This window comes from Pseudochaenichthys georgianus, chromosome 4 (assembly GCF_902827115.2).
Source record: "Pseudochaenichthys georgianus chromosome 4, fPseGeo1.2, whole genome shotgun sequence".
In the NCBI taxonomy this organism is placed as follows: Eukaryota; Metazoa; Chordata; class Actinopteri; order Perciformes; family Channichthyidae; genus Pseudochaenichthys; species Pseudochaenichthys georgianus.
The window spans coordinates 14809806-14834754 of record NC_047506.1 but is presented as its reverse complement, the minus strand read 5'-3'; the positions used below and the strand labels follow the sequence as shown (position 1 = coordinate 14834754).

At 41.1% G+C, this 24949-nt stretch overlaps 2 protein-coding genes across 3 annotated transcripts in view; one reads left to right on the top strand and one right to left on the bottom strand.

Moving 5' to 3' along the window:
• The first annotated feature begins 3926 nt into the window (after positions 1-3926).
• On the top strand, positions 3927-11920 carry pfn2b (profilin 2b). Of its 2 annotated transcripts, none has more exons than XM_034081071.2 (3): positions 3927-4259; positions 7038-7230; positions 9621-10003. In XM_034081071.2, the coding sequence occupies exons 1-3, from the start codon at positions 4131-4133 to the stop codon at positions 9716-9718; spliced, it is 420 nt and encodes a 139-aa protein (XP_033936962.1). In that variant the 5' UTR covers positions 3927-4130; the 3' UTR covers positions 9719-10003. The 2 variants fall into 2 exon arrangements, with proteins under 2 accessions (XP_033936962.1, XP_033936961.1); XM_034081070.2 differs by lacking the exon at positions 9621-10003 and adding an exon at positions 10013-11920 and having other exon boundaries at positions 3933-4259.
• A 697-nt stretch (positions 11921-12617) lies between these two features.
• Positions 12618-24949, bottom strand: part of rnf13 (ring finger protein 13) — a 63459-nt gene continuing 51127 nt past the window's right edge. The window contains exons 10-11 of the mRNA XM_071202883.1: positions 18395-18475; positions 12618-13891 (exon numbers count right to left, since the gene is read on the bottom strand). Coding sequence (XP_071058984.1) covers positions 13527-13891; positions 18395-18475 — 446 coding nt within the window. The 3' untranslated portion in view covers positions 12618-13526. The remainder of the gene's footprint in view (positions 13892-18394; positions 18476-24949) is intronic.

Genomic DNA, 24949 nt, shown 5'->3' with positions numbered 1-24949 from the left:
ATTGTTGCTTTTCGAAGAAGTTTACTTTTCACATTTCACATCTTTGTAGTCTTGGGGTTTTCTACTTCATTCGAAATATCTGTATGTTGAGCCAAAAACCGGTAAAAAAACCAATGGGTACGTTTATAAATCAGTTGCAGGCACGCGGTACTGTATATGCATACGCCTGCTAAGCCAACAGAAAGGCACAGTGCCAGGTGTCAGAGTCAGAGAGTGCACTACACTGATTCACTGTCTTTAACACTATTGATACAGGATTGTTTCTATCCATTCACACATTGTAATGACATAGTCAAACTTCTACCATGAATGGTCAAATATGGACAACAAGTGTATGCAAAAAAGAAAAAGAAAACTGATATAGCCTGCAGGACACTTGTGTTTATCTCTGTGTTATCCAGCTGTTATGATGCTAATGGTCTTGTCCAAAGCCAAGCCTTTTCTAAAGCAAACTAGTTTGCTCCTTCATGTGACTCATGCGCAGTGGTTTGACTGTGAGCGCTACTATTTTGACAGAGCAGAAGTGCAAAACAGAAGTGACCATGGAAACTGACAGCATCCAATGGGAGAATAGGATATGGGTGTGGCTGACTGATTGACAAGTCGCTCACTGCCTGGTCAATTAATAACTTGTTCTGCCGTCACAGAGAAGAAAAAATTATTCACTGGAAGTTTCTTAAAGATAAAACAGTCACATGATGTAGAAGAACAACCCCTGCAGTATCTGTGAATATGAACTGAGCTCAGACAAGTTAAACCATCTCACTTGCAATGGTTGTTTAGTTAGTTGTTTACCTTTAGTTTTACACTGGTCTAAATGTAAATGATTGATTTGATGTCCATAATGTGTGTTTTAAAGTCAGGTATATCTGTGCTGAGTCAATAATAATATGTTTTCCATTCACATCTTAACTGTGGTTGATTTGAACCAGGGGCCTACATTCTTTTTCTCAATAGAAGTAGCTCCAAGTGACCTTTTGCTACTTTATAAAGCATGTTACAGGGTGCATGGTGCTGAAAAAATACTTCTCAAGTAGGTCATTAATATCCCTGGATAAACCTCAAAGATGTTATTACCTCAATAAGAGAAATAACGCAGGATTTCAGATTTAGGAGATGAACATCCATTTGTATACCCAGAGTTTACAGAGGGTCTTTGTGTTCTGTGAATTTACAGTTGGTGTACATTGAAAGAATAAAGGCTAGAAAGATCATAAAACAGTCATGTGCTTACCTCATTATGGTTTCCAGGGAGCAAACATAAACATACACTGTTGATACACACAGTGCATGATCGCCTGATATTTTCATGCTTGTCTTTAAAAGAGGCGTCACAGGTTTGATTTCACAGCACTTGGATAACTGAGAAACTGCACCCTAACCTTCTGTAGTAAAAAACACTGAAACAAACACACTTAGTTTATGAAAGCATCCCCATTAATAACTTTGGTTTTGTTTATTCATTTGTATATTTCTTTAATACATGAAGGTTTTATGTGTTTACCACTTGTTTAATGTCTCACTGTAGTTACTGTATGATACTGGGGTTTTTGGGGGGATTTTTAACTCACGAAATATCTATCAATGATGATATGGCAAAAAAGTATTGTATTTTGATTGAGACAAAAAACCTAAATAAGCACAACACCATTTATATTTTCACAAGAAGAATTTTCCAAATATTCTTCAATTTGGTGACTTGTAATTTAGTATTGACAAGGTTTTAACATCTTGAGAATGTATCTGACTTGTGGAAACCTGAATAAAACCATACAACATCGACACTGCTTTATTGCATCATGGACACAGCCTGGACTGAAAGTATGCTCAGAGTGTAAACGTACACACATATATGGAAATATAGCTTCTCCCCTTAACTTAGCACGACGGGCAACTCCTGGGGCCTGTACTACGAAGCTGGTTCAACCTAACCTGGATATGTTTGAGTTAGCCGGTTGGCCTAATCCAAAACATACGCGCTCTCGCTAAACGGTCCTACGACGCGGGTTATCAAGTGGATCGCTCAAGCCAGCCGTGTCCTATCTAGTTAGGTGCGCGTTCACATGAAAGGGGTGATATTTGGAGCATTCGACCAATCACAAACATGGAGAAGCGCACTGACAGCGCAGCGTCATACTTCCTGAATGAAAAGTGAACTTTAATACTAGTCAAAAATGAAGAAGTTAAACTTTAAACATCCATGACTTAAACACTTTATCCAGGATCAAAGCCACAGAGCTGCACCTGCAAGGTGAATACAGCTGGAAACAGAACACGTGTTTGAATGCGTACATCAACAGGTTTATGATATCACTGCCCCGTCTAAAACACGATCTGACTTTAATTACATTTGTCTCGAGTGTTTCGTCAACTTATGTGTTGCTTAAAATAATACTTCTGCATCCAGTATGTGACACTGAGTGTTGCACGGCCAGATACGGCTCAGCTGACTCAGATAAGGAGATATGTGATACATTATGAAGTGATATGCCGCGGACTGTACTTAATGTACTCTGATCCGGTTACTTATGTTGTGGCCGATATTTAAGTAAGCTTTCTTAACGCTAATGTTATAACAGTCAGATTGCTCTGAAGATGGAGGTGATATTCTATTCATGTTCACGTTCACACAGTCGGTGATTTTTGCCGGCCGTCTTTCCTGCGACGGCAGCTTTTCTGTATTTCCTTTCTCCTGTAATATGACTTGATCGCTTTAAACTCCGCACACTGAGCTCTGATTGGTCAGCAGGCGGTGCTTTCACTGAGTTGAGCTCTTTGCCTGCAACCTAACCTGGTCCCGACCAGGTTAGCTGCTTAGCATATATTACCATGGAGATCTAGCCTGCTAAAAAGAGAACCAGCTTCGGATGACCGGAAAGCCGGAGTTTTCCCTGAATTTAGCCGGCTAAGCGAAAATCCTGCTTCGCAGTATACCCCCCTGGTCCCGACCAGGTTAGCTGCTTAGCATATATTACCATGGAGATCTAGCCTGCTAAAAAGAGAACCAGCTTCGGATGACCGGAAAGCCGGAGTTTTCCCTGAATTTAGCCGGCTAAGCGAAAATCCTGCTTCGCAGTATACCCCCCTGGAGTCTCCCGTTAGGACTGTTCTTTCAGGACTATAAAATGCTGGTTTAGATTCACTCGTTTTATTTACTTACATTTTTTCTATATTTCCTTCCTGCCAAAAGTGTCATCTACTTACAGCAGGATATTAATCCAGAGATATTTAAGCCATGTATATTGGTGATCCAAAATTGCCCCCTAGGCCTAATGAGAGTGTGCCATTGCTACTGAATGTTTCACCCTATTATGACCTAGTGACCTTTTAAAGGTTTTTACCTGTCTCTTCGTGGATGATAAGAAACCCAAATGACTGCTGAAAACTCAAAAGAAAAAAAAACGACTAATCATTATATGGATTTCTGTAAATCTGCTGAGTGTGTTTATGTTTTTATCTATCTGCCCAGCTGATTAAAGTGGAGTGGTTATCTTAAATCAAGAGCTAAATAAAACTGTGGATATGAAGATATTGTATGATCCGGGAGTTAGAGCTTGAGAAAAAAAGAGGTAAGAAGTTAATGGAGCTTTATAAGGTAAACACTAATGTGAATTGTTTTCTTTATTTTACATAGTAATGTTATTTATTTCACCGCTTTGCTTTGCAAATTAAATGTCAGAGATCTACACGACAAACCGTGACAACATGTTGCTAAGCACACTCAAACTGAGTAAATGTGATTTTAGACTCCCTTAACATCGTATTAGTCATACAAAAATAAGAAGAATAGTAAGCTGAAACTGATGAGGAGAGAAAAAATAGTCCGTCTTGTTTTTTGCCACGGTATATTCATCCGCTGCGCATTTTATTATGCAATGAGGCAGCAGGGCGAACAACGACCTGGGCGGAGTGATTTTAGTGAGGACTACACCCAAGCGCCTGTCCGAATGCAGCGGCTTCTCTTCATTTCCTAGACCAGAAGAAAGCCGGGACGTGACGGAGCCGGGGGGGTTCTGCTTGCTGGAGGCCCAATAAATACAGCTTCTTCACTGCTTCTTCGTCGCTCAAGAGACCTTTGTGATCTAACTTGACCCTTCGTCTTTTTCCGTCCTAGAACTAATTTCACAAACATGTCCTGGCAAAGCTACGTGGACAACCTGATGGCTGATGGCAGCTGCCAGGACACGGCCATTGTTGGGTACACGGACGCCAAATACGTCTGGGCATCTTCTGTCGGCGGTACATTTGCCAACATAACGGTTAGTACGCTCTGTGTGTCAGTATCTATGATTACATGAGAGGAACAGTCATGTTGCATGCCGGTGGGTTTCCCTGCATAGCCAGGCCTTGATGAATGAGGATAAGGCGAGCGGTGTGTGGTACACATGGTATCCGGTGGTCACAATCAAGATGCATTGGCACGTACGAACCGTTGCTTTTCTACCCACCAGCAGTGTGGTACGGTTTTCATCACTTCCAGTTAACGTTACATTTTTTTGTAGGTAATGTTTTTAGAAATTGCCACAAGACCAGTCGGGAAACCAACGCCAGTGACAAACGGTACCGCGAACTCAAGCTAAAGAGACTAGCGCCAGCTCACGCTAGCTTTTACCAGCCGCGTCTGTCTTTGATACCGGTCAGACGAGGGAGGCGGAGAAAGCATAGCGGATTTCAATAATTTATTGTTTACCCACTCTTATTTTTATAAACCATTACTTTTGGATGTTGTTATTAGTTCATTTAATTTTAACATACAACACAATGTAACGGTAATATTGGTTAGCAGACTACAACTCGCGGTTAGCTCAAATCAGGCCGGTCATCCCCGTTGGAAAATCATTATCAGCTAACGCTAATAGCGCAACTCGAGCGGTGCTCGCATGCGTACTTTCTCTTTTTTCCCTGCTCTGTTTCTGTGAATCGCACTGCTGCTACCGCCCCTTATTTTCCAAGATGGCGGATACACTCCCTGTTTCTTATTCATTTTGTTCATGGAAGCCAATCGAGCAGTTTAGTCTCGGTTAACCATTACATAAGCCGTCCACCTTTTGTCTTTCTTTACTTTTTTTAACTAACCGCACATACACCTATGTTGATGGTAGCATTTACTTGAATATAACTTTGCTAAACAGTCTTCATCGCTTCGTTGAGCCTCCATTTTGTCTGTTAAATAAATGTATAAGGCGATAATTAAAACATACTTGTGTGAAGTTGATTAGCTGTAATTTGAATCGGACACACGTTCGTTTTTAGGAGAATGTTGGGTATAAAATGGCAGCCCATGCTTCAGACGAGTGCACTATGCACGAGTTGTTAACGGGAGTGTCCGCTCGCGCAACCGGCTCAGAGTAACGCATTCAATTAAATTACATATTTCTGTCCTTCTGGAAGTCTCATGTGAAGCCAGAGCTAATTGCCATCTTATCAGCTTGCTCTCGACCTTAGCTAGCCTGTTTTTGCCTATACCCGTTGATTAAATTGGCTAAACCAAATTCGCTGTATGAAGCAGAATCTGTGAAACGGCAGTGCTAGTTTACACTGCGTGGGCTCTCGATGGGGAGAAAGCCGGTGACTGTAATGCATCCTTTGACCGGGCCTTAACGTGCAGCTAGCCGCCATGCTAACTGTGTCTTGAGTCAGTAGAAATCCTTTGAGTTTCCAGTTTTGTCCTGAAGCGTTTCGTGTGTGCCATGACTGCGCAGTTCTTGAGTTAAGGGGCGACGCCTTTTGTTCTGCAGATTGGTTCAAAGACCATTTAGGGTAATCTGTATCATGTAAAGAGTGTAGTGAAATATACTTTTTCACATAATCAGTAGCACTCTTTTACAGAATATTTGTTGCCATTGTTTTGGTCAGCTGCAGTGGGCCTTAGATATTTCAGGGCTTGTCGGCTATTGGAGTCACTATTGTCTTTAACAGTGTATTGCTAGATATCATTTCTAAAGACTTGATGTACATATACTGTCCCCAAAGTGTAAAACAAAAAAGCTTTTAACAAATCGACAGACTTTTGTTTTGTTTATTAGGATGTCTTTAAAAAACAACTTTATTTTTGTACCAGTTTGGTCAAGTAATAGATCATACTTAAGCTGTCCATTGCAGCATTTTACACTGTCTAACAATATAATAAGCCTATTTTCTATGGAAGTGTTTGTGTGACCATAAATGAGAAACAGAATTGGATGCAACTAGTACAAGGAGTGAAAGGCCTTAAAGTAACACATCTCTCACTAGAGTCTGAAGCATTATTTTATTCTGCTGGGATGTAAGATTCCAGTGATAACCTCGGATATCCAAGAGCTCATAGTATTCTATAGATCATCTCAGGTAAAGGGCAAATATATTTGTAGACTTGCACCCCATGTCATCTGGAATTACACCCCATATTCAATCCCTAAAGTGCCAATTTTCTAAATCTCTAACCCAACACTTGGGTCTTACAATTTGCATGGTACAGGAGACCTTTGACAGTGTGTAACCTTTTTAATGTCTTTTAAGCCACACTGGAGAGAGGCAGGTCATTTTATGCTGTGGGATTTAATAAAAGGAACTAGCTTTGTTAATCATCTAAGACCATCGTCCATATGTCCACGGTTTACATTAGTTGAATTAAACCGTGTTTTAGTCCTTCTTTTGATAAAAAGAGGTTGAATCCTTCAAAAACATTAGTACCAGTTTACAACAATGTATGATATATTTATGATAAATATTGTGAAAGAGTTTTTATTTGAAAATGAGTTGTTCAGATATGTTCTTGTTGCTTCATAAATTATGCAACATCTCAGGAGTGTGTCCAGAACCTTTAATGGCTCTGTAAGGTTTTCCTACCGGCTCTTAATTTGAAAGACCTGTTTCTCAAAAGGCTTGACAGCACCAACATGTTGGTGGAATTAATCCGAATTGTATTCAAAGAGCATTAGAAGAACGCCTACAAAAGGCCAAACGTAAAATAATTAGCAGTCTCTGACCGAATTAATCAGCATTTTGCATTTTTAAAATGGATGTACCTAATTTCTTGCTTTTGTGTTTGCCTCTAGCCTGAAGAAATTGACGTGCTAACAGGGAAGGACCGTGAGGCATTCTTCTGCGGTGGGATGACCTTAGGCAATAAGAAGTGCTCCGTAATCAGAGACAGCCTCCCTGTTGACGGCGACTGGACAATGGACATCCGGACAAAGAGTTCAGGAGGAGAGCCAACATACAACATTTCTGTAGGCAGAGCCGGCAAAGGTGAGCACCTCGTTCAGTGTCAGTCAGAAAGCTTTCAGTAGTGCTACAGTGACAGCAGAGCCTGAATGATAGTGCCGTTAGTTTAGCTACAGTTACAGACCTTTGTGTTGTCTGCATGTGGGATAGACCTTGAACGCACCTTTCCTCAATATATGATGAACACAGGTGTCTGTTATTATTGAATGTAGTTTGATTATGATGGGGAACAACTGCATATCAGCTAAATGTAGTCTTGATAAGTAACAGGTTAGTAAGGGGCAAGTTCATATAAAGAGGACGGGTAAAAGGAAATGCCCTTAAAATATGATGTATTACTCCTCTATGCCATTACTTCAATCAGATACAGCTGTTTATCAGTTGAATTAAAATGAGCAGGATATGTTTTGATGGCATTGGTAATAAAGTCTAGACATCTTACAGATCATCCTAAATAATTGACAACGTGTCTTTCCCAGTTTCTTATCGTTTATATCTGTCTTAAATATTGGTTGTCTTGAGGGATTTCCTTGCTCCTGGCGTATATATCCCAATTCTGATAACTAATATAAGCCACTGAAATAAAATGTATTAGAACAAAATCCATGATTCGAAAAAATGTAATTGCTTTATGTCCCTACTCTATATAAAAGTTTTCAAAACAGTAGATACACTTCTAATACTTACTTGCTACTATTTAGCCCTTAACCTCCACCCCAATACATTCCGAGTCAATTTGAAGGTTTATTAGTTGATTGTAACTCCCACATGTTGGGCGTGTTAAACAGCAGTAAAGCTGCCATGTGGTTTGTGCTGCACAGCTGACACTGTTTACCACAGAGGTCAGAACTCACTCATTGATCTCTATTTAAACGAAGATTTATTTAAAGTTAATGGAATAAATAACCAAATTTATGAACTTGACTTTTATGAAAATTCTGATTTGCTGCTTACATTATTGTAAATCCTTTAATTAATAAAAAGTATATGCCTAAAGATTTATTTTTAGAATGACTGGCTTTAAAAGGCCTACACCTAACTGTCAAAAAAAATGAATGTGATATGCCTGAGAGTTGTGCCAGCTATCAAGGCTGCCTGTATGGGCCCCGATGCCCTGTCCTCCCCACTTTACCCAGAAACGACTAAACCTTAGAGGTAAGACTGTAACTGGTTCCTGTTCTCCTCTCACCGGGCTCACTCTTTGGGCTGGGATTTCCTTAAAACTTTCTAAACTGCATGCACCTTCCTCTTTCCTGGTTAACACACCCTACCCTCAAAAGTATGAATCTGTTCCCCTGGTCACTCGCTTCCACTACGGCCAGTAAAAGACTTACATTACAGGGCTCTTACATGTATTGAGGAGAGGTACCACACGCATGCTGCTGGTTCTGCATGTGTGCCGCATTAGTCATGGGCAGTATCCAGTCGAAGCTTAACTTTCCTAAGTCTCTGCTGCTGGCATGGTGTGTAATGATTACAGAGGAAACCAGGAGGAATTCTTAGCTCCTTGGATCCAAACACCTGGTCGCTTATCGAAAATTAGTAGAGAAGCAGATTTTGCAGCATTTATGGCAACCAGTGTGGTACCTTTGGACTTGTTGCAAAGAAATGTCGGTACCACTTTACAATAAGACTACCCTCATAAAGTGTTTATAATTAGGTTATTAATTAGGTTGTAAACACTTTATTAATCATTAAGAACCATTTATAAACCAGTTCTAACATAGTTTTCATACATCAACACAGGCTCACTATTTGGCAAGAGGAATAAGCCTTATATTGGCTGCTTAGCGAGAACCAACTCAGTGAGCAACAGATACCAAGGATGCTGGCTGATGAAGTAAGCGAAGTAGCCATAAGGCTTAGCAGTACAGATAAATGTGGGCTCACTATTTGGCAAGCAACCGGTCACAGTTGCCCTGTTTATCTCATGTCTTATAAAAGCTTATTAAAGATAGATATATATTTATTTATTTAAATACATTAAATCAATAAATTGCCTGGATTTAGTGTACATTGTGGTCAAAGTTTGATTTGGAGAATGTGCTCCTGCTACCTATCAAACATTGCTTCACTTTCAGTGATAGTCATGAGAGTTTAAAGTGAACACAACCGTCACTATGGCTCTGAGCTCTGCCTGATAGACTGGCAAACAGCTTTGCATGCGTCCTTTACTTTAATCTCCCGCTGTGATCACTTCCCTATTGTAATGTGTGATGTCTTCACCACCAGCAGCACTGACAAGAAAATTAATGTTTAGACTCGATACAGCCGTCAGACCAAAGCGCCGCTCTGGTTTCTGTGCCATTGTCCTCCTCTGTAGCCGTCTGTCTGCCTGCTGCTTTTAGCACTTCTCTTTTCACATGTGGGCTCTCCGCACTTTCTCTAAATGTCTTCTGTCTCTTTTCTTTCAGTCTTGGTCTTGGTAAAGGGCAAAGAAGGGGTCCATGGAGGCGGATTGAATAAGAAGGCATTCTCCATGGCAAAATACTTGAGGGATTCAGGGTTTTAGTTTAGTTTTTATGTGGCTTAGTTGCAGGAAATTAAAAAGGAAAACGGAAAATATAAAACTTTGATAAAAGGTAAAATACAAATAAAATAATTACTGTCGAGCCCATGTTTCCCCGAACAGTCCGATTTAAACAAAATCCCAGGAGCATTTCTAACATAGCACAGGGTTCAGGCTCTGTCAACAATGTAACCCACATTTAGCAAGGTGGCAATAAAAGAAGTATATTATTTCCAGTCCTGCTTTCACCACGTCTGTTCATTTCCTTTGTTTTGCTTCTTCTTTTGTGTACTCTAGCATTGGTTTTTGTCATGGGGAAGGAAGGTGTCCATGGAGGGCAGCTCAACAAGAAAGCATTTCATATGGCTGAGTACCTGAGGAAGTCCGGATACTAAAGCAGCCTACACCCCGCCACCTAGCAGCTCACCCTTACCACCCTGTTGCATTTCACACTTCTTCCAGTCCTAGTTGGTAGTTACTTTTGTCTTTCTGCCTTCTCTCCTCCTTATTTGTTATCCCCCTCTCCTCCCCATTAACACACTTGTGCTGTGTACTCTTACCCCTTAAGCACTATAAGTTGATCCATAGCAAAGATGAGCATGTTGCTAACAGGATGTCTTGACAAATCTGTACTTAACCAAGACCGGCAAAAGAAAAAACCTGGCCAAACACTCGGACAATGAAAGCTAAAGCGTCAATTTGAAGTAAACATTTCTTTTTGATTTCTCTGTCATGATTCTTAATCCCTCCCGCCCGACAATACACACTCCCTCCTGAGCAGCCGCTGCCTTTTAGAGCACTTGAGCGGTAACCCAGCTTGTCACGGCTTCTGGTTTAATTTCCTCCATGTCCGGAGGTGAGACTGCATGCATACGCCGGTCAACTGTCGCTTCTCTCCGCGCACCCCCTCCTGCCAAAAATGTTGAGTTCCTCCCCCTCTCCGTTTCCACATCCTGTTCTCAAAGCAGGCGACACTACACACCTCACAGAACTCTCATCTTGATCTAACACTACACAGCAACCAACCAGTCCTCTGACCCCGCTGTCTCCAGATCCACTGCTCTGTCCTGAACACATTTTATAAAAGGGGGGGGGGGGGAGAAAGCGTGTATGGGGGGGGGTGCTCGGACCGGCTCAGCTGACGACCATGAGCCGGATTTGAGAGCGTTTGTTGTCCAGATGCCGGTAGCCTCTCCTCCCGTCATCACAACACGAAAACCCCAAGGACATTCCACAGTAACAATGGCTCAGGCACTAAATACTGTTTTTGTTTGCCAGCTCCTGTAATATATTTTCTTTTGTTTATCTTTGGAAAGGCTGCCATTTTTGGACAATAGTTATCCCAGCATCCAACCATCTGGAACGTGTCCAGTTTGAATTTCTTTTTATAGGACCAAGTGTAGTCGAAGCTCGGGTGTTTATACAATTGCTCCAAACCATGTGAAGGATGACTGCTAACTATTTTTGATGAAGGAAACACTAACCAGACAATAATGCTTACTATGGTTAAAAAAAAATATGAAGCTACAGGGTAGGTAAGGGTGGGAGTATCTGAAGAAAATTCTCACTACATTGTTTTTTTTTCTTTTTTTGTTTAGAAAACAAACGACTGCATTTGTACAAACCCATGCTGTGTTGACAACTACAAAACTGTGGAATAAATTGCCTTTACTCTGTAGTCAGCTGAGTTCTGGGGTATCACACGGTCTGTCCGCACTCACTTCTGCTAACTGTAACGTCCAACTGATATAAAAATAAAATAAAAAAAACTTTTAAAAGTAGAAATGACACTCAACGGGAGATTGGTTGGAACGAAGACGCTTCTGGTTGTCTTGTTGAAACTGAACTGCAGAACCTGTGTATCCTGTGCCATAATATAGAGATCTGTTGCTGTTGTAAGATGGATTTTACCCACTGTCCACTAAAAAGTCATTTCATTGGCACTTTTTCTATTATTTGCTTCCGCTCCACTGTTTAGGCCATGTGAGATATGTGTACTCATATAAAAAAACAACTGTTTCAAGTCCTGTTTGCTGATTTATGTTCATTTCCTTTCTCCTCAACACTTTTTTTTTTTTTTTCTTACATCTGGGATAGTATCTTATAATGCATCTGATTTCATATGCATAAAACCAAGAAATGCCATAAATTGATTTATCACTTTGTTTACAGACAGATCAAATAAATTTATTCCAACCAGATAAATGTTTTTCTGTGTTTTTATTATGCTAAATGCTGCCTCTTTTTATTGAAGGAATGGTTTAACGTTTTGGAAAATGCACATATTTGGTTAAGAGTCAGAGAAGATGAATGTCAAATGTTTGTTTCTGAAATCTCAATTTTTCAGTTTCACTATTTATCGTTGCTTTGAGTCCGATTAATGGGTAGTGCTTATTCAGATATTGAATATTTGAAGGTTTAAAACAAGTTGGAAGCCTACACAGAAGAGATGTTAAAGCAGCAGGATATCTACTTTGAAGTGTTGTCTATTTAGTGAATTCAAAATGCGAACTAGAGATGGCAAATTACAAAAGTCCTCAGCCAGAAACACTGGGGGGGAGCTTCAAATCCTTGGGCCTCCCAGGACAAACCTCAAAATTGCTTTCTAATCGAGAAATAAGTGTATTCTGACAAGTCCTATAATTTCTAATTGCTAATGAGCCATGTCGGACTTAAACGGGCTGATTTGTGTCATGTAATCATCTCATTACACTGACCAAGTTAACTGTGGAGCCTATATAAGTCCTTAAATACTGCAGATGTACATATTGAGACGGAAAGGGTCCAAACACAGGCGTCTGAAGCAAAAGCAGGATCTAGGAAGGATGGATGTCCGATTAATGGCTGTATAAAAGTGTTTCCACTGAAAACTGAGGAAATTAAAATTATTCACCAGGAAAAGTTTCCGTGTCATTTTCATTTTATTGAAGTGAATTCATATGAAGAATACACACATGAGCAGGAAAACACTATCAAGACACAATACATCAACTAAAAAAGGCAACAGGGTTTATAAACAAAAAAAATCAAGCCATGTTATGGAGAAGAAAAAAGCATATTTACTATAAACTTCAAATGAGATAAGGTCAGTTACATGTGTGTCACAGGACTATCCACCAATAACGGCGCGTGTTAAGAGTGATAGGTCTGCAGCAGCCAGAAGAAGTTCCCCACAGGCAGCGTGAGTTTCCACTCGAGTGTCTCTGCACAACGTGACGTCACATGGAGACATTCTTAGCCAGGAGTTTCTCAAACTGGTTTGGCTTCAGTTTGTCAGAGTGATTCGTAACAGATTAACCGTGGCACAAAACAGACAGGAGCACCTTGGCTCCCTCATATCAGGCTAGAGATACATTGGCAAAACCATATTGCTGTGGCTTAAAATGTTTCTGTAGTTTTTTATTTTACAAAAAGGATGCTGCATAGCAGTTGTTGGAGTGTCAGTGTAGCATGTATGTACAGTAATGAACCTCCATCTGAAACATGTAGAAGATGGTCAAAGGTTAAGATGCAACTTATTGTGATTTATACTTTTTATATACATAGTACTTTTACTGAACAAGCGTGATGTTTCTGGGACTTTTCCATCCGTCTATCATCTTTGACTAAAGAGTACAGTATAAAAGTCTACTGTACATCACCAACCTGCCGCTCCCGACGTCCTGTCACACATCAGCACTTTATCTGAAATCATGTATAAAAAAAAACGTAGATATGTATTTGAAACTTTGTAAGGACAATACGATACAATGTCTTGTAAGCAGTGACAGAAGAGAGATGAATCTGTTTTGGGTTTGGTGCCAACAATCAGTCAAGCTTGGGGCAGGTCCTGCTCGTGGTCTTCGGAGCAGGGCTGCTGCATCTGTACCACCACGGTTTCCACGGTGACCTCGTCGTCGCTGTCGCTGCTGTCCAGCTCGTCGTAGTCGGAGGACTCGGGGTCCTGCTCGGAGCGAGAGGCCCCCGACATGGTGCCGAAGGAGTGGGCGCTGGTGGAGGCCAGGGAGCGCAGCAGGGGGGTGCTCTCCGACACCTCCTCGTTCTCATCGAGGCCGCTATCCCCCTCCTCGGTGTCCGAGTCAGAGTCCCCCTGCGACGGGACCACCTTCTGCTTACACACCGGACACGTCTTCTTGGTCTTGGTCAGCCAGGGGTCCACACACTTGCTGTGGTAGGCTGCGGGCGACAGTAACAGTCAGCGGAACAAAGTCATTTATTATTTTCATTTCAAACCTTTATTTAGACAGATAGGTCCCTTGAGATCATGGATCTCTTTTACAAGGGAGACCTGCATCAATTTAGTTCCACATGAAACATAAAAACAACATAAAACAAACAATAGAGGACATCATAATTACATATTCACCAACACTTACAAACACCCATAGTGTCAGAAAGCATCTCGTGCAGACGTGCCTTAAAAACATTCAGAGAAATAAAATCGCTCAATTTCAATTTGGACTGTAGGCTGTTCCAAGCAAGTGGAGCTTCGCACATAAAAGCCGTCTTACCTAAGACAGTCCTCACTCTTGGCACATCTAACAAGACCACATCCTGCGATCTCAGACAATAGCTGCCCGCAACTTTCTGCTTTACCAGAGAACGGATGTAATACGGGAGTTTGCCCAACATAGCTTTATAAATAAAAGTGTACCAGTGACTGAGCCTCCATACAGAGAGTGATGGTAAACCTGCCTTGGTATACAGTGTACAGTGATGTGTAAGCGCTTTACAATTTGTGACAAATCTCAGAGCACTGTGATACGCAGCATCCAATTTGCTCAGGTAATTGGCAGGTGCATTCATATACAACAAATCACCATAGTCCAGCACAGGTAAAAAGGTCACAGTGACTAGCCTTTTCCTGGCCTCAAGCGAGAAACAGGACTTGTTTCTGTAGAAGAAACCTAGCCTAACCCTCAGTTTTTTAAGCAGGTTATTGACATGAAGTTTAAAAGAGAGACAATCATCAAGCCAGATACCAAGGTATTTGTAACAGGCAACAACTTCAAGTTTTGTTCCTTGCGTAGTTACAATATCTAAAACAGGCTCTGGTGTCTTTTTAGCTTTTGAAAAGAGCATTACCTTGGTTTTATCCACATTTAAAAGAAGCTTTAATTCAGAGAGCTGAGTCTGAATAGTGTTAAAAACAGCCTGTAATTTAACAACAGCCTCTTTAATGGTGGGACCTGCACAATACATCACAGTATCATCCGCATAAAAATGTAAAGTAGCTTCATCCACATTATCACCTACGCTGTTAATATATATGGAGAATAAAAGTGGTCCTAAAACAGAACCTTGTGGTACACCATTATAAATGTTTAACCACTCAGAAGACAGTCCATCAAAATGAACACATTGGGACCTTTCAGAGAGGTAGTTCACAAACCACCCCACTGCATGGCTGGATATGCCAATACTGAGTAGCCTCTGCTTTAAGATGCGATGATCAACGGTGTCAAACGCTTTGGAAAGGTCAATAAATAGAGCTGCACAACTCTGCTTATTATCTAAGATACTAGTAATGTCATTTACCACTTTCATTGTGGCAGTGATGGTGCTGTGTTTCTTTCTGAATCCTGACTGATGTTTAGACAGGATATCATTTATACATAAAAACTCCTTTACTTGTTCACTCACAAGTCGTTCGAGCACCTTAGCCAGAACTGACAATTTAGAGATTGGCCTATAGTTATTTAAAATAGTTGCCTCCCCTCCTTTCAGTAAAGGCAAGACATAAGCTGACTTCCATACTTTTGGAATTGCATTTGTGCTGAGGGAGAGGTTAAAAAGAGAAGTAAGAGGTGGAGCAATAAAATCTGCAGCTATCTTTAAAAAGAAAGGTTCTAAGTTGTCCGGGCCAGCCAGTTTCCTAGGATCTAACTTGGATAATGCTTCATGAACAATACCAATAGTTAAAGGAGTAAAACTGAAAGGGTTTTCCAGACCACATTGTTCAGAGTCACGGATTGGAGCGTTCACAGAAGCAGAAGTACAGTCAGTGAGAGAATCAAACAGAGAGCCACAAGACACAAAATGCTTATTAAAGCAATTTAGCATAGTGGCCCTGTCTGATATAGTGCCAGATGCTGTGGTGAGGCACGGAGGTAGCTCATTTGGGATATCACCAGTGGAAATCGATTTTATTGCTTTCCAAAATTTCCTAGGATTATTCAGGTTTTCTGTGGTAACCGACAAATAGTACTTTGATTTAGCACTTTTTATTTGAGATGTGAAGCTATTTCTTAGCTGCCTAAAACGTAGCCATTCTACCTCTGAGCTTGATTTCCTAGCCTTAGCCCAAGCATTATTTCTCTCATGCAGGAGACTAGACAGCTTAGCAGAAAACCAGGGATTGTTTTGTCCCTTCACTCTAAATTTACGCAGAGGTGCATGTCTATCTATAATTTTCATAAAACCAAGATAAAAATAAGACCATGCAGTTTCTACATCAGCACACAGATTGATTTTACCCCAATCAAAATCAAACAGATCATGTAAAAAACCCTGCTCCACAAAGTGTTTTTTATCTCTCTTTGTGATGACACGTGGTTTAACCTTTTGGACCTTAGTGTCCCTAATTGTGCCTACAACACAGTGGTCACTCACATCATTAGCAAATACTCCCATAGATGAGTATGTATGTGGAACATTTGTTAAAATTAGATCAATTAAGGAGGATTTATTTGGGGACTTAATATTTGGGCGAGTAGGACCTACTATAATCTGGGTAAAATTCAAAGAGGTACACAGGTTTTTAAAATCCTCTGACACAGAAGTTAACCAGTCCCAATTAAAATCACCAAGCAGCACTATTTCCTTGTAGGAAAGTTGTGACAACAGTTTTGCCAATGACGATAAAGAGTCCTTGACAGCCGAAGGGGCCCTGTAGCAGCCCACCACCATGAGCTGTTGACCCTTTGTTACCTCAATATTCACGGCTAAAAATTCTAGCTGTTTACTAACAGATTTGGAAACCATATTAGTTACACAAAACTTATTTTTCACATAAATGGCAACGCCACCACCTTTTTTAGGCCGGTCAGTACGATATACACTGTAACCATTTATGTAAATGTCAGAGGCCAAAATGGATTTATCTAGCCACGTTTCTGATAAGACAATGACATCAGCATCAGTCGAACTCGCCCAAATACGGACAAAATCTAATTTAGGTAACAGACTACGCACATTTAAATGAATTAAACCTAGCCCAGATCTAGATATAAAATCAGCAGGAGTAGCTATTTGACTAAAACTGCTAGGTGGACCTGGATTTGGCTGTACATTTCCTGATAGTAACAACAATAAAAATACCAAGCACCTTTTTCTCTTAATCAACACACATACATACATTGTCAGCTGTTCTAGAGTCACCAGCAAACTTCGCGAAAGTGAGATTAGAGTTTAAAAAACAATTCTGAAGGACCATCGTGGCAGGCATGTGAGAAAGACAAACATTTTCCGAAATGAATGTACGCGACAGTGCAACCAGCAATTGTTTGTGCAACACCTCCGAAACTGTACAGGGGATGTCCACTGTCCACCATTATAATTATAAAGCGAGTTAACGACCTGTTAGCACTTGAAAATACCCTGTGTTGTTTTGTTGTTCTTAAAAGACAACTTCTCATTGTCAACAAATCCAAAAAAGATAAGATAAGAGGATCTTTATTGATCCCAAATTGGGAAATGTTTGCGTTGCAGCCAGGGGCGGTTCTAGGGGGAGGGCCAACAGGGGCCAGTGCCCCCGTAACACTGACCAGGGACCTCCCTGTGGCCCCCCTCAAAAAAAAGGTTACAATAGTACGATTTATTGGAACTAAATCAAATCAGAGAACCGGATGTACAGTGGAGATTAAACTGTTCATTACCTTATATAAAAGAAAATATTGTTTATGTTTTTTAATTAAATTGTCACTTAAAGTTACTAAAACAAATACTCTAAATAAAAAAACTACAAATACCAATAACTGTATTTTATGTTTATTTTACACAATTACTTTATACTGTCTTTGTCTTTTAACCCACTTTTATTGTGCCCCTCATGAAATCATTGGCCCCAGCCTGACCCCCCCAGTAAAATTGGTCTAGAACCGCCACTGGTTGCAGAAGCATAAAAGACAACAAAACAAAACAAGGCATTGTACATAAGTAGATATTAAAGAGTAAAAATAAACTAGAATTGAAAACATCTCAAAATAGAATTAAAGCAGCATTAAAAAGTAAAAAATATAGAGTAGACCGTGAATATAAAACATCTATAAACTCTGACAATAAAACACTATTGCAGGGTAACAGGTTCTGTTTCAATCTGTTGGATATAAAAATTCTGCCTCTGTAGCCAAAGCCTGACGTAGCTTATTTCTCTGCACCAGTCTGCCAAAACTACTGAAAACACATTAATGAGCAACAATGGGTGGAGGGTTTCTTCATTATACTGAGCACTGTCATTTAGTTGATGTCAAACCATCCTAGGACCCTCATTTAACTTTGGGCTCATGGGAATTGTTGACAATAAGAAAACATAAATGAAGAATGATGGAATAAGTATTGTTGGATTTTGTAAGAAAAAACGGTTTTAATCTTAAGCAATGCTCTCCTCGGTTGGCCTGTGTTGAGTTTGGTGTCACACAAAGGTAAACAGTTGATCTACAGCACAGGATTCAGACTCACCATGAGAACAAGGCAGGACTCGGAGCTTGTCCCCTTCTTCATATTCGTCCAGGCATATGGCGCACACATCGTAGTTGTCCCCTGTGTGGAAAAAAGTGTAGAAATCCACCATGATCCATCCATTTTATTATCAAAAAGAATACAAGAAATAAGGTTTAATAACAGTAGTTACATTACATTACATATCATTTAGCTGATATCCAAAGCGACTTGTAAAAAAGTGCAAGAACCATAAAGAATCAAACTCCGAACAACAAGGAAAGTGCAGATATATTCACTTCAAGCTAAAATCAGTTACAAGGACTAAATTAACTCAAGAAGTGCTGCTTGTTTTTCTTTTTTTTCCCTTAATTGCCAAGGTACAGTCAAAATAGATTTCATTAACTGCATGTCTCATGTTGGATAACATCAGGTAAAATAAATAGTAAAGAGACGAGTGACTACGGCAGTTCAGAAATGGGGTGAGTCCAGGTTATTATTCGTGCAAAGAAGATCAAGTGATTTGTTTTTTTGTTTTCCTCAAAATCTTTGATGCCAGGTGGGTCCATGACGTATCTGGCAGTAAGGAACTTTAGCCGCTTTATGAGTCTTATTTCCTTAAATCGTATAAATTGTATCAAGTCTAATCCCAGGAAGAATCATCGCTGAATCGTCAGAGCTGCGTTTCCTGACGATACAGGAGGTATTTCTGTGCACTGAAAGCTCAGGAATGTATCAACGCACTCCCTTCCACATTCCTCAGCCTTCTTCTCATTTTCCCTGCCTTCCTCTTCCCTGGCCGGGTGCGGGGAGGGGGGGGGGGGCAGGCTGTGGGTCGGTGTGTTTATATAAGCTCTAAATGAGCATGTTTTCCCCGACCGGGCTCTCTGTGTCCATGCCAAGGCTGCATGTGACCGTATAAGGATGGGGAGTCACATCGCCCCCCACCACCTCCTCCTCCTCTCTCCAAGTGTGAGCAACTTCAACTTGAAGGCGATGTTTTCAAGTCTGCTGCCTTAACCATAATTATTTATATGTGCAAAACATAACTTTTATAGTCTCTCAAAACGTAATATTTTCATGTTCAGTTACCTATTTAAATGCTGCTACTTTTCTTTTTTAGCCATGGATGAGTCCTTAATACTTTTTTACTTTTATTTCATATGTGTGCTTTTTCTTTATATTTAAACATGTTAGCTACTTTATTACTGATTGCCTTTCATCTGCTATGTCACTTTTGCTGTAGATTTGCCCGCTGCGGGACTAAAAAAAAAAGAAGATTGATTCTTCCCCTTTCAAACTTTGAGCGTGTTTCTCTCCCAAACATCACTCTTACCCAACACCTGTCCTTTTTTATTCAACAAAATCCAAAGAAGGCCTCCATCTTTTCGTCTCTTTCTGACTGTGCTGAGCAGTCGGGGTGAGGCAGAGGAAACGTTTGTGCAGGCTGCGGTCCAGTTTACACTCAGGAAATGCTGAACTGTGGCGCTAACGGATCTATTCTGAGTGCAGCAGAGGGAAGGTTCAGAGGCGACTGAACTCAGGCACCTTAAAGGGTAGATCTGTTTTACAACTACGGTCTAATGATTGTGGTTTGGGCCACCATTCCTAATAACTGAGTTAATTGGTTATATCTCGTTATTTACCGACATATGTAGAAAAAGTAATGGAATTAAATTAAGGGGCAAGCAGAGGTGGAAGAAGATTATTTACTTTAGTAAATGTAGCAATACTACAGTGTAAATATACTCAAGTAAGTAACAAGCAAAAGCTCAAAATTGAACGTAAGTTGAAAGGAAGTATTAGCATCAAAATGTATATGTGGGGTTTATTTGAATTACTTTATACACTACTCTTAAGCTTAACCTATAATAATATATGATTATGTATGTGTCCATGTATGTTTTGTGTTAACCTAAATCTGCAAAGTAGCTAAATATGTAAAATAAAGGTACTATAAAAAATACTCACAGCTAATGTACTAATGCCCCTTTCACACCAGCGCTTTTTCAGCTGAAAAGCGCCGGTTTTTCCTGTTCACACCGCAGCGGCGCCGGCTCTTAGCTCCGGAATCGGGTTCACTTCCAGCTCTAAACAATTGTCGGTCTAGAGGCAAGAGCTTCGGAGCTAAGAGGTGGCGTCGCTTACGTCTCTCTTACGTCGAGGCGTGCAGGAAACTAAACCCACCTCCCCTGAACATGGGTCGACTGTTATGCCTGCCTCCAAGCAGTAGTGCCTATAAACACACTTTATAAAGTCAGGCAACACTAACCAGGCTTCGTGTGATTCTGTTTATTTGTACCTTACTTTGACCATCCGTTCACTGTTATCGATCATTGTGGAGAGAGGCAGACGTGTTGTTTTGTATTATTGCAGCTATCGGATGCAAGTAGTCAGTTTAGCTTCGGTTGCTATGCTAACATCACCCGTTTTATACCAGAGAAACTTTCATAACAGCGTTGTGATACCAAACAGCGTCAATTCAGACTGACACACATTCACTTAGGCTAAGGGGAACTGGGGATATGCATCAGCTGCTTGTGTGAGTCGGACAGTGAATACTTTAGAGCGGCCGCTGCAGTGTGAGCTAACCGGGAGCTAACGGGAGAATAAACTCCTGTGGAAGAGCAGCCAGCACTGCAGCGGTCGGTAAATGCTGCAGAAACACATGAATAAACAATGAACCACGGCACTCTGGAGCAAAGTATAAGGTTGGAGAAGTCGTTATTCAATTTATTCTGGCTTCGTGTGATTAAAAGCAACACGATCATCGACCCGACGCAGTTCCCCGTTGTAGTGAGCGCCGTAATGGCTGCCGTTGGGGAGCAAATCAGCGATGTAAACGGTGACGTCATGATGCAGCAGGGGCAGCTCTGGGGCGCCAGTGGGCGGTGTGCACAGAGCGGGAGCTGAAAAGGGAAACCGGAGCTGAACCAGAAAAGCTCCCGCTCGGAGCTAGAAAGGGAAAAGCGCTGGTGTGAAAGCCGCATAAGTGACATTACACCAATGGGGGAAAGAAACATGAGCAATAAGGTTAAAGAGTTAATCTGCTCACTTTGTGTTGTCAAAGTTCACTTACCAACATTATAGTTTAATGAATTAGTTTACTTGTCATAAATTAAAACACTCTTCTGTCTCTCTCTGACTGTACACATCTCCTATGTCACGTGTTGTAAGAAGAGATAGAGTGCCTGGCAGCTAACACCAAAAATAAATATGTGTACTTTCACTGAACCTGCTCAACAGGATGTCTGAAAACTTTCAGTGGAGTTTTTCTGGTTGCATTATTCAAAAGACGTGTGACCTGTTGACCTCGGAGCCTGAGAACTGACTGAATCCAGACCTCTGAGCGGTGTGCAGAGAGGAACGCAGCGTTCAGCAGCAGAACATAACTCAGACCAAGTCATAAGTCTGCTACGCTCTTCGCTTTTCACGGAACAAATTACACTCTGCTGATCAAAGAGGGGCTGCTGCCGTTACCCGCTCTTCACTTCTAGAAGCTCCTACCAGGGGTCAGTAATGTCGTTACTGTGATCTGAACATGTGAGACCAGGTTCCCTTTCATGAGTCTCACAGGTACAGTACATGTGTGGAGAGCAGATAATGTTCAAAAGGTAAAAAGGTATCTTCTAACAAGAGCAGGCGGAGAATTAAATAAAAAAATAATGATGTATACGTTGTTTTTTGTAGATAATAAGCACAAAAAAGGTCAATCAACAGGAAGAAATATGTAAAACATGTTGATTTCTAAAGAGCACTGTAACTATTTTCACTTATTTATGTGAGGGTTGAAAAAGCTAAGAGGTTAGGTGGTAAGATGTTTTTTCAAGGCGATTGAAAACATCTAAATCATGTTTTGTGTAATGTGTACACTCTACAGACTCTGGGTATCCCTTACATTTACGATTTGGGGCCAGTAGCACTTCTTAAAAGGACTCACGAGCCAGTGCAGCTCTACTCCCTTTATTTCTCATTTCTCAGCCAGCCTGCCAGCATTCCTGCTCTCCGAGGAACCTCGCTGTCCTACTGAACTTCAGCTGAGCAGGGAGTGAGCGTAGCAGAGACAGAGAGAGAGAGAGAGCTGGAAAATAAAAAGAGGATGACAGAAATACGATGTTAAAAAAAAAAAAGCTTCTCCACAGTTCGATCAGGACAACTGGCAGCGAGCTGAGACAGAGAGAGCTCCTCTGTACTCACATCAACATACCACACACACACACCACTGAGACACTGCAGCTGCTCTATTCTGTGTGTGTTTGTGTGTGTGTCGGTGTCAATGAGTGTGTGTTTGTGAGTGTGAGTGTGAGTGTGAGTGTGAGTGTGTGTGTGTGTGTGTGTGTGTGTGTGTGTGTGTGTGTGTGTGTGTGTGTGTGTGTGTGTGTGTGTGTGTGTGTGTGTGTGTGTGTGTGTGTGTGTGTGTGTGTGTGTGTGTGTGTGTGTGTGTGTGTGTGTGTGTGTGTGTGTGTGGTTGCTTATGGGTTGGAAGTGGAAAGCTGTGGATCGGCAGGCCGGAGTGACTCATCATACACAGGGAGGGACCAGACAGGGGTTCAGAGGTCAGAGGGAGAGTCTGGCCTATAATGAGCGGTCTAACCCCCCCCCCTCCTTTTCCTCAGCCAGTTTGCAGTGACTTTGTGTGTCTGACTTTAACGCCTGCTTGACGCCAGAACGTCAGGCTCTCAGGCTAAGTGGGGATGACGCAAGGCTGTGCAATAAACCGCTAGAGCGTAAGTCAAGCTAACGGCAGAGCGGCGCGGCTCGCTGACAGCTGTGGCAGCTGCTATTACATAATCCTGTACATTGACACAGATCTGACGCTGCATGCTGCTGCTCACACTGGTATTGTACGTTAATTACACGGGTACCATGGTTTTCATTAAGGCATTGTGTGCTATCCATACAGACTCCCTTTGTGTTAGCTACCATTCATTTTAGCCTCTGCAATTCTTTACATGCACGTCTGACATTATGCCTACAGCCTCTGGCCCAAATGTACACAAGAACTGTCAAGTGGCCAATTGAAATGTCCATACAATAAGATAAATATTAGACGCAAATATTTTAAGTTTAAATTAAATACAGGCTCATCGACAGCAGCAAGACATGTCTAAAGGATGTGAAAAGCAGCTGGCGCGCCTGACTAAGTGTTTTCAGAGTTGATGGATGTGTGATTAGGAGGTGCTGAAACACAGATCAGCAGAACGGCTTCCTGACAGCACAGCAGCAGCAGTCCAGGCTGATCAGCTGGGTCCTCCCAAGGTGACTTCACTTTCTCAGAAAAAACATCACACCATGTTCAAATTAAACTCTCCCTCCTCTGGAATAAATCACAGCAGAACAGTAGTTTCTTATTCATCTCTCATTTTATCAACCTGCAGGACACTCAGATCCTCCAATATTTTAATTTTAGAAGTACCTAGAGTGCATTGCAAGAAAACTGGGGATTTGTGCGTTTTTATGGCCTCAAACTGTGGAACATCCTCCCATTTGAGCTTAGAACAGCAACCTCAATTTGAATATTTAAAAGTAAATTAAAGACCTATCTTTTTAATTTGGGGCAATTGTAATTTTTTAGTAGTATCACGGTTCATTTTTTTATTGTTTTATTGTTTTATGGTTCAATGATATAACTCTTTCTGTATATACCTTGTTTTAATTATGTCACTTGTTATTGTCATTTTCTGTCATTCTCTGTACTGTGGGCTGCGTCAAGCATGAAAGGGGCTATATAAATAACGTTTATTATTATTATTAATAGTGAGAGAAATTAAAGTGAAAAGATGCACTTACAGTAAGTGATTTCTGTTATGCTGCTTATAAGTTTCTGATGGTACGCTGTGATGCATTCACTGACTGATCCAATATTGACTGTTACTGCAACCAGGAAACTCAAATTACGACAGACTGGGTGGAGCTTATTTCACTGTGTTAGTATTAACATAAAGACGTTTGGAGTCTTCTGAGTATAGTTTGTGATCTAGTGGCCACTGTAGGAACTGCATCATCTGATATTTGCATAATGGCGTTAACATGCAAAGTTGCGGCTTTAGAAGCAACACCAACACAGCTCCACAGTGTTGCTGTTCACTATGGCTGCATCTGCTCAAAGCCCCCAAAGTCCAAGCTCAGCATTATCTGTTGCAGCGAAGGCACACACACACACACACACACACACACACACACACACACACACACACACACACACACACACACCCACCCCCCCCCCCCCTCCACCCTCCACTTTCAGGCATGTTGCCCAAAAATCTTCAGGATGCGAATTGCAACAGCAGTGAGACTTGAGCTTTACAGGACCTTGTGTGGCACTGAGCGGTCTGAAACAGTGCTTCAGCTCAAAAATCCTCATGTATCACAACAAGGGGCTTAAGATGAAATAAAAAAAACACTATCAGCATGCTGTAAACAATGGCCACTGGTATTCTGATGAGCTAATGCAACAGCAGCTTTGGGATGCCAGCTCGTCATTGTTTCCGTGTATGGGCTCACTGGTATTATAACGCTGACACCATGCCTTGAATAGTAGTCCACTGATTATACAATGTGTTTCCATTACTCTGT

What these genes read in the sequence shown, in the direction of transcription:
- pfn2b (XM_034081070.2), top strand. Translation starts at nt 4,131, where the DNA reads ATGTCCTGGCAAAGCTACGTGGACAACCTGATGGCTGATGGCAGCTGC. An exon ending in GTACATTTGCCAACATAACG is followed by an intron (nt 4,260 to 7,037) that starts GTTAGTACGCTC and finishes GTTTGCCTCTAG; the next exon opens with CCTGAAGAAATTGACGTGCT. An exon ending in TGTAGGCAGAGCCGGCAAAG is followed by an intron (nt 7,231 to 10,012) that starts GTGAGCACCTCG and finishes TGTGTACTCTAG; the next exon opens with CATTGGTTTTTGTCATGGGG.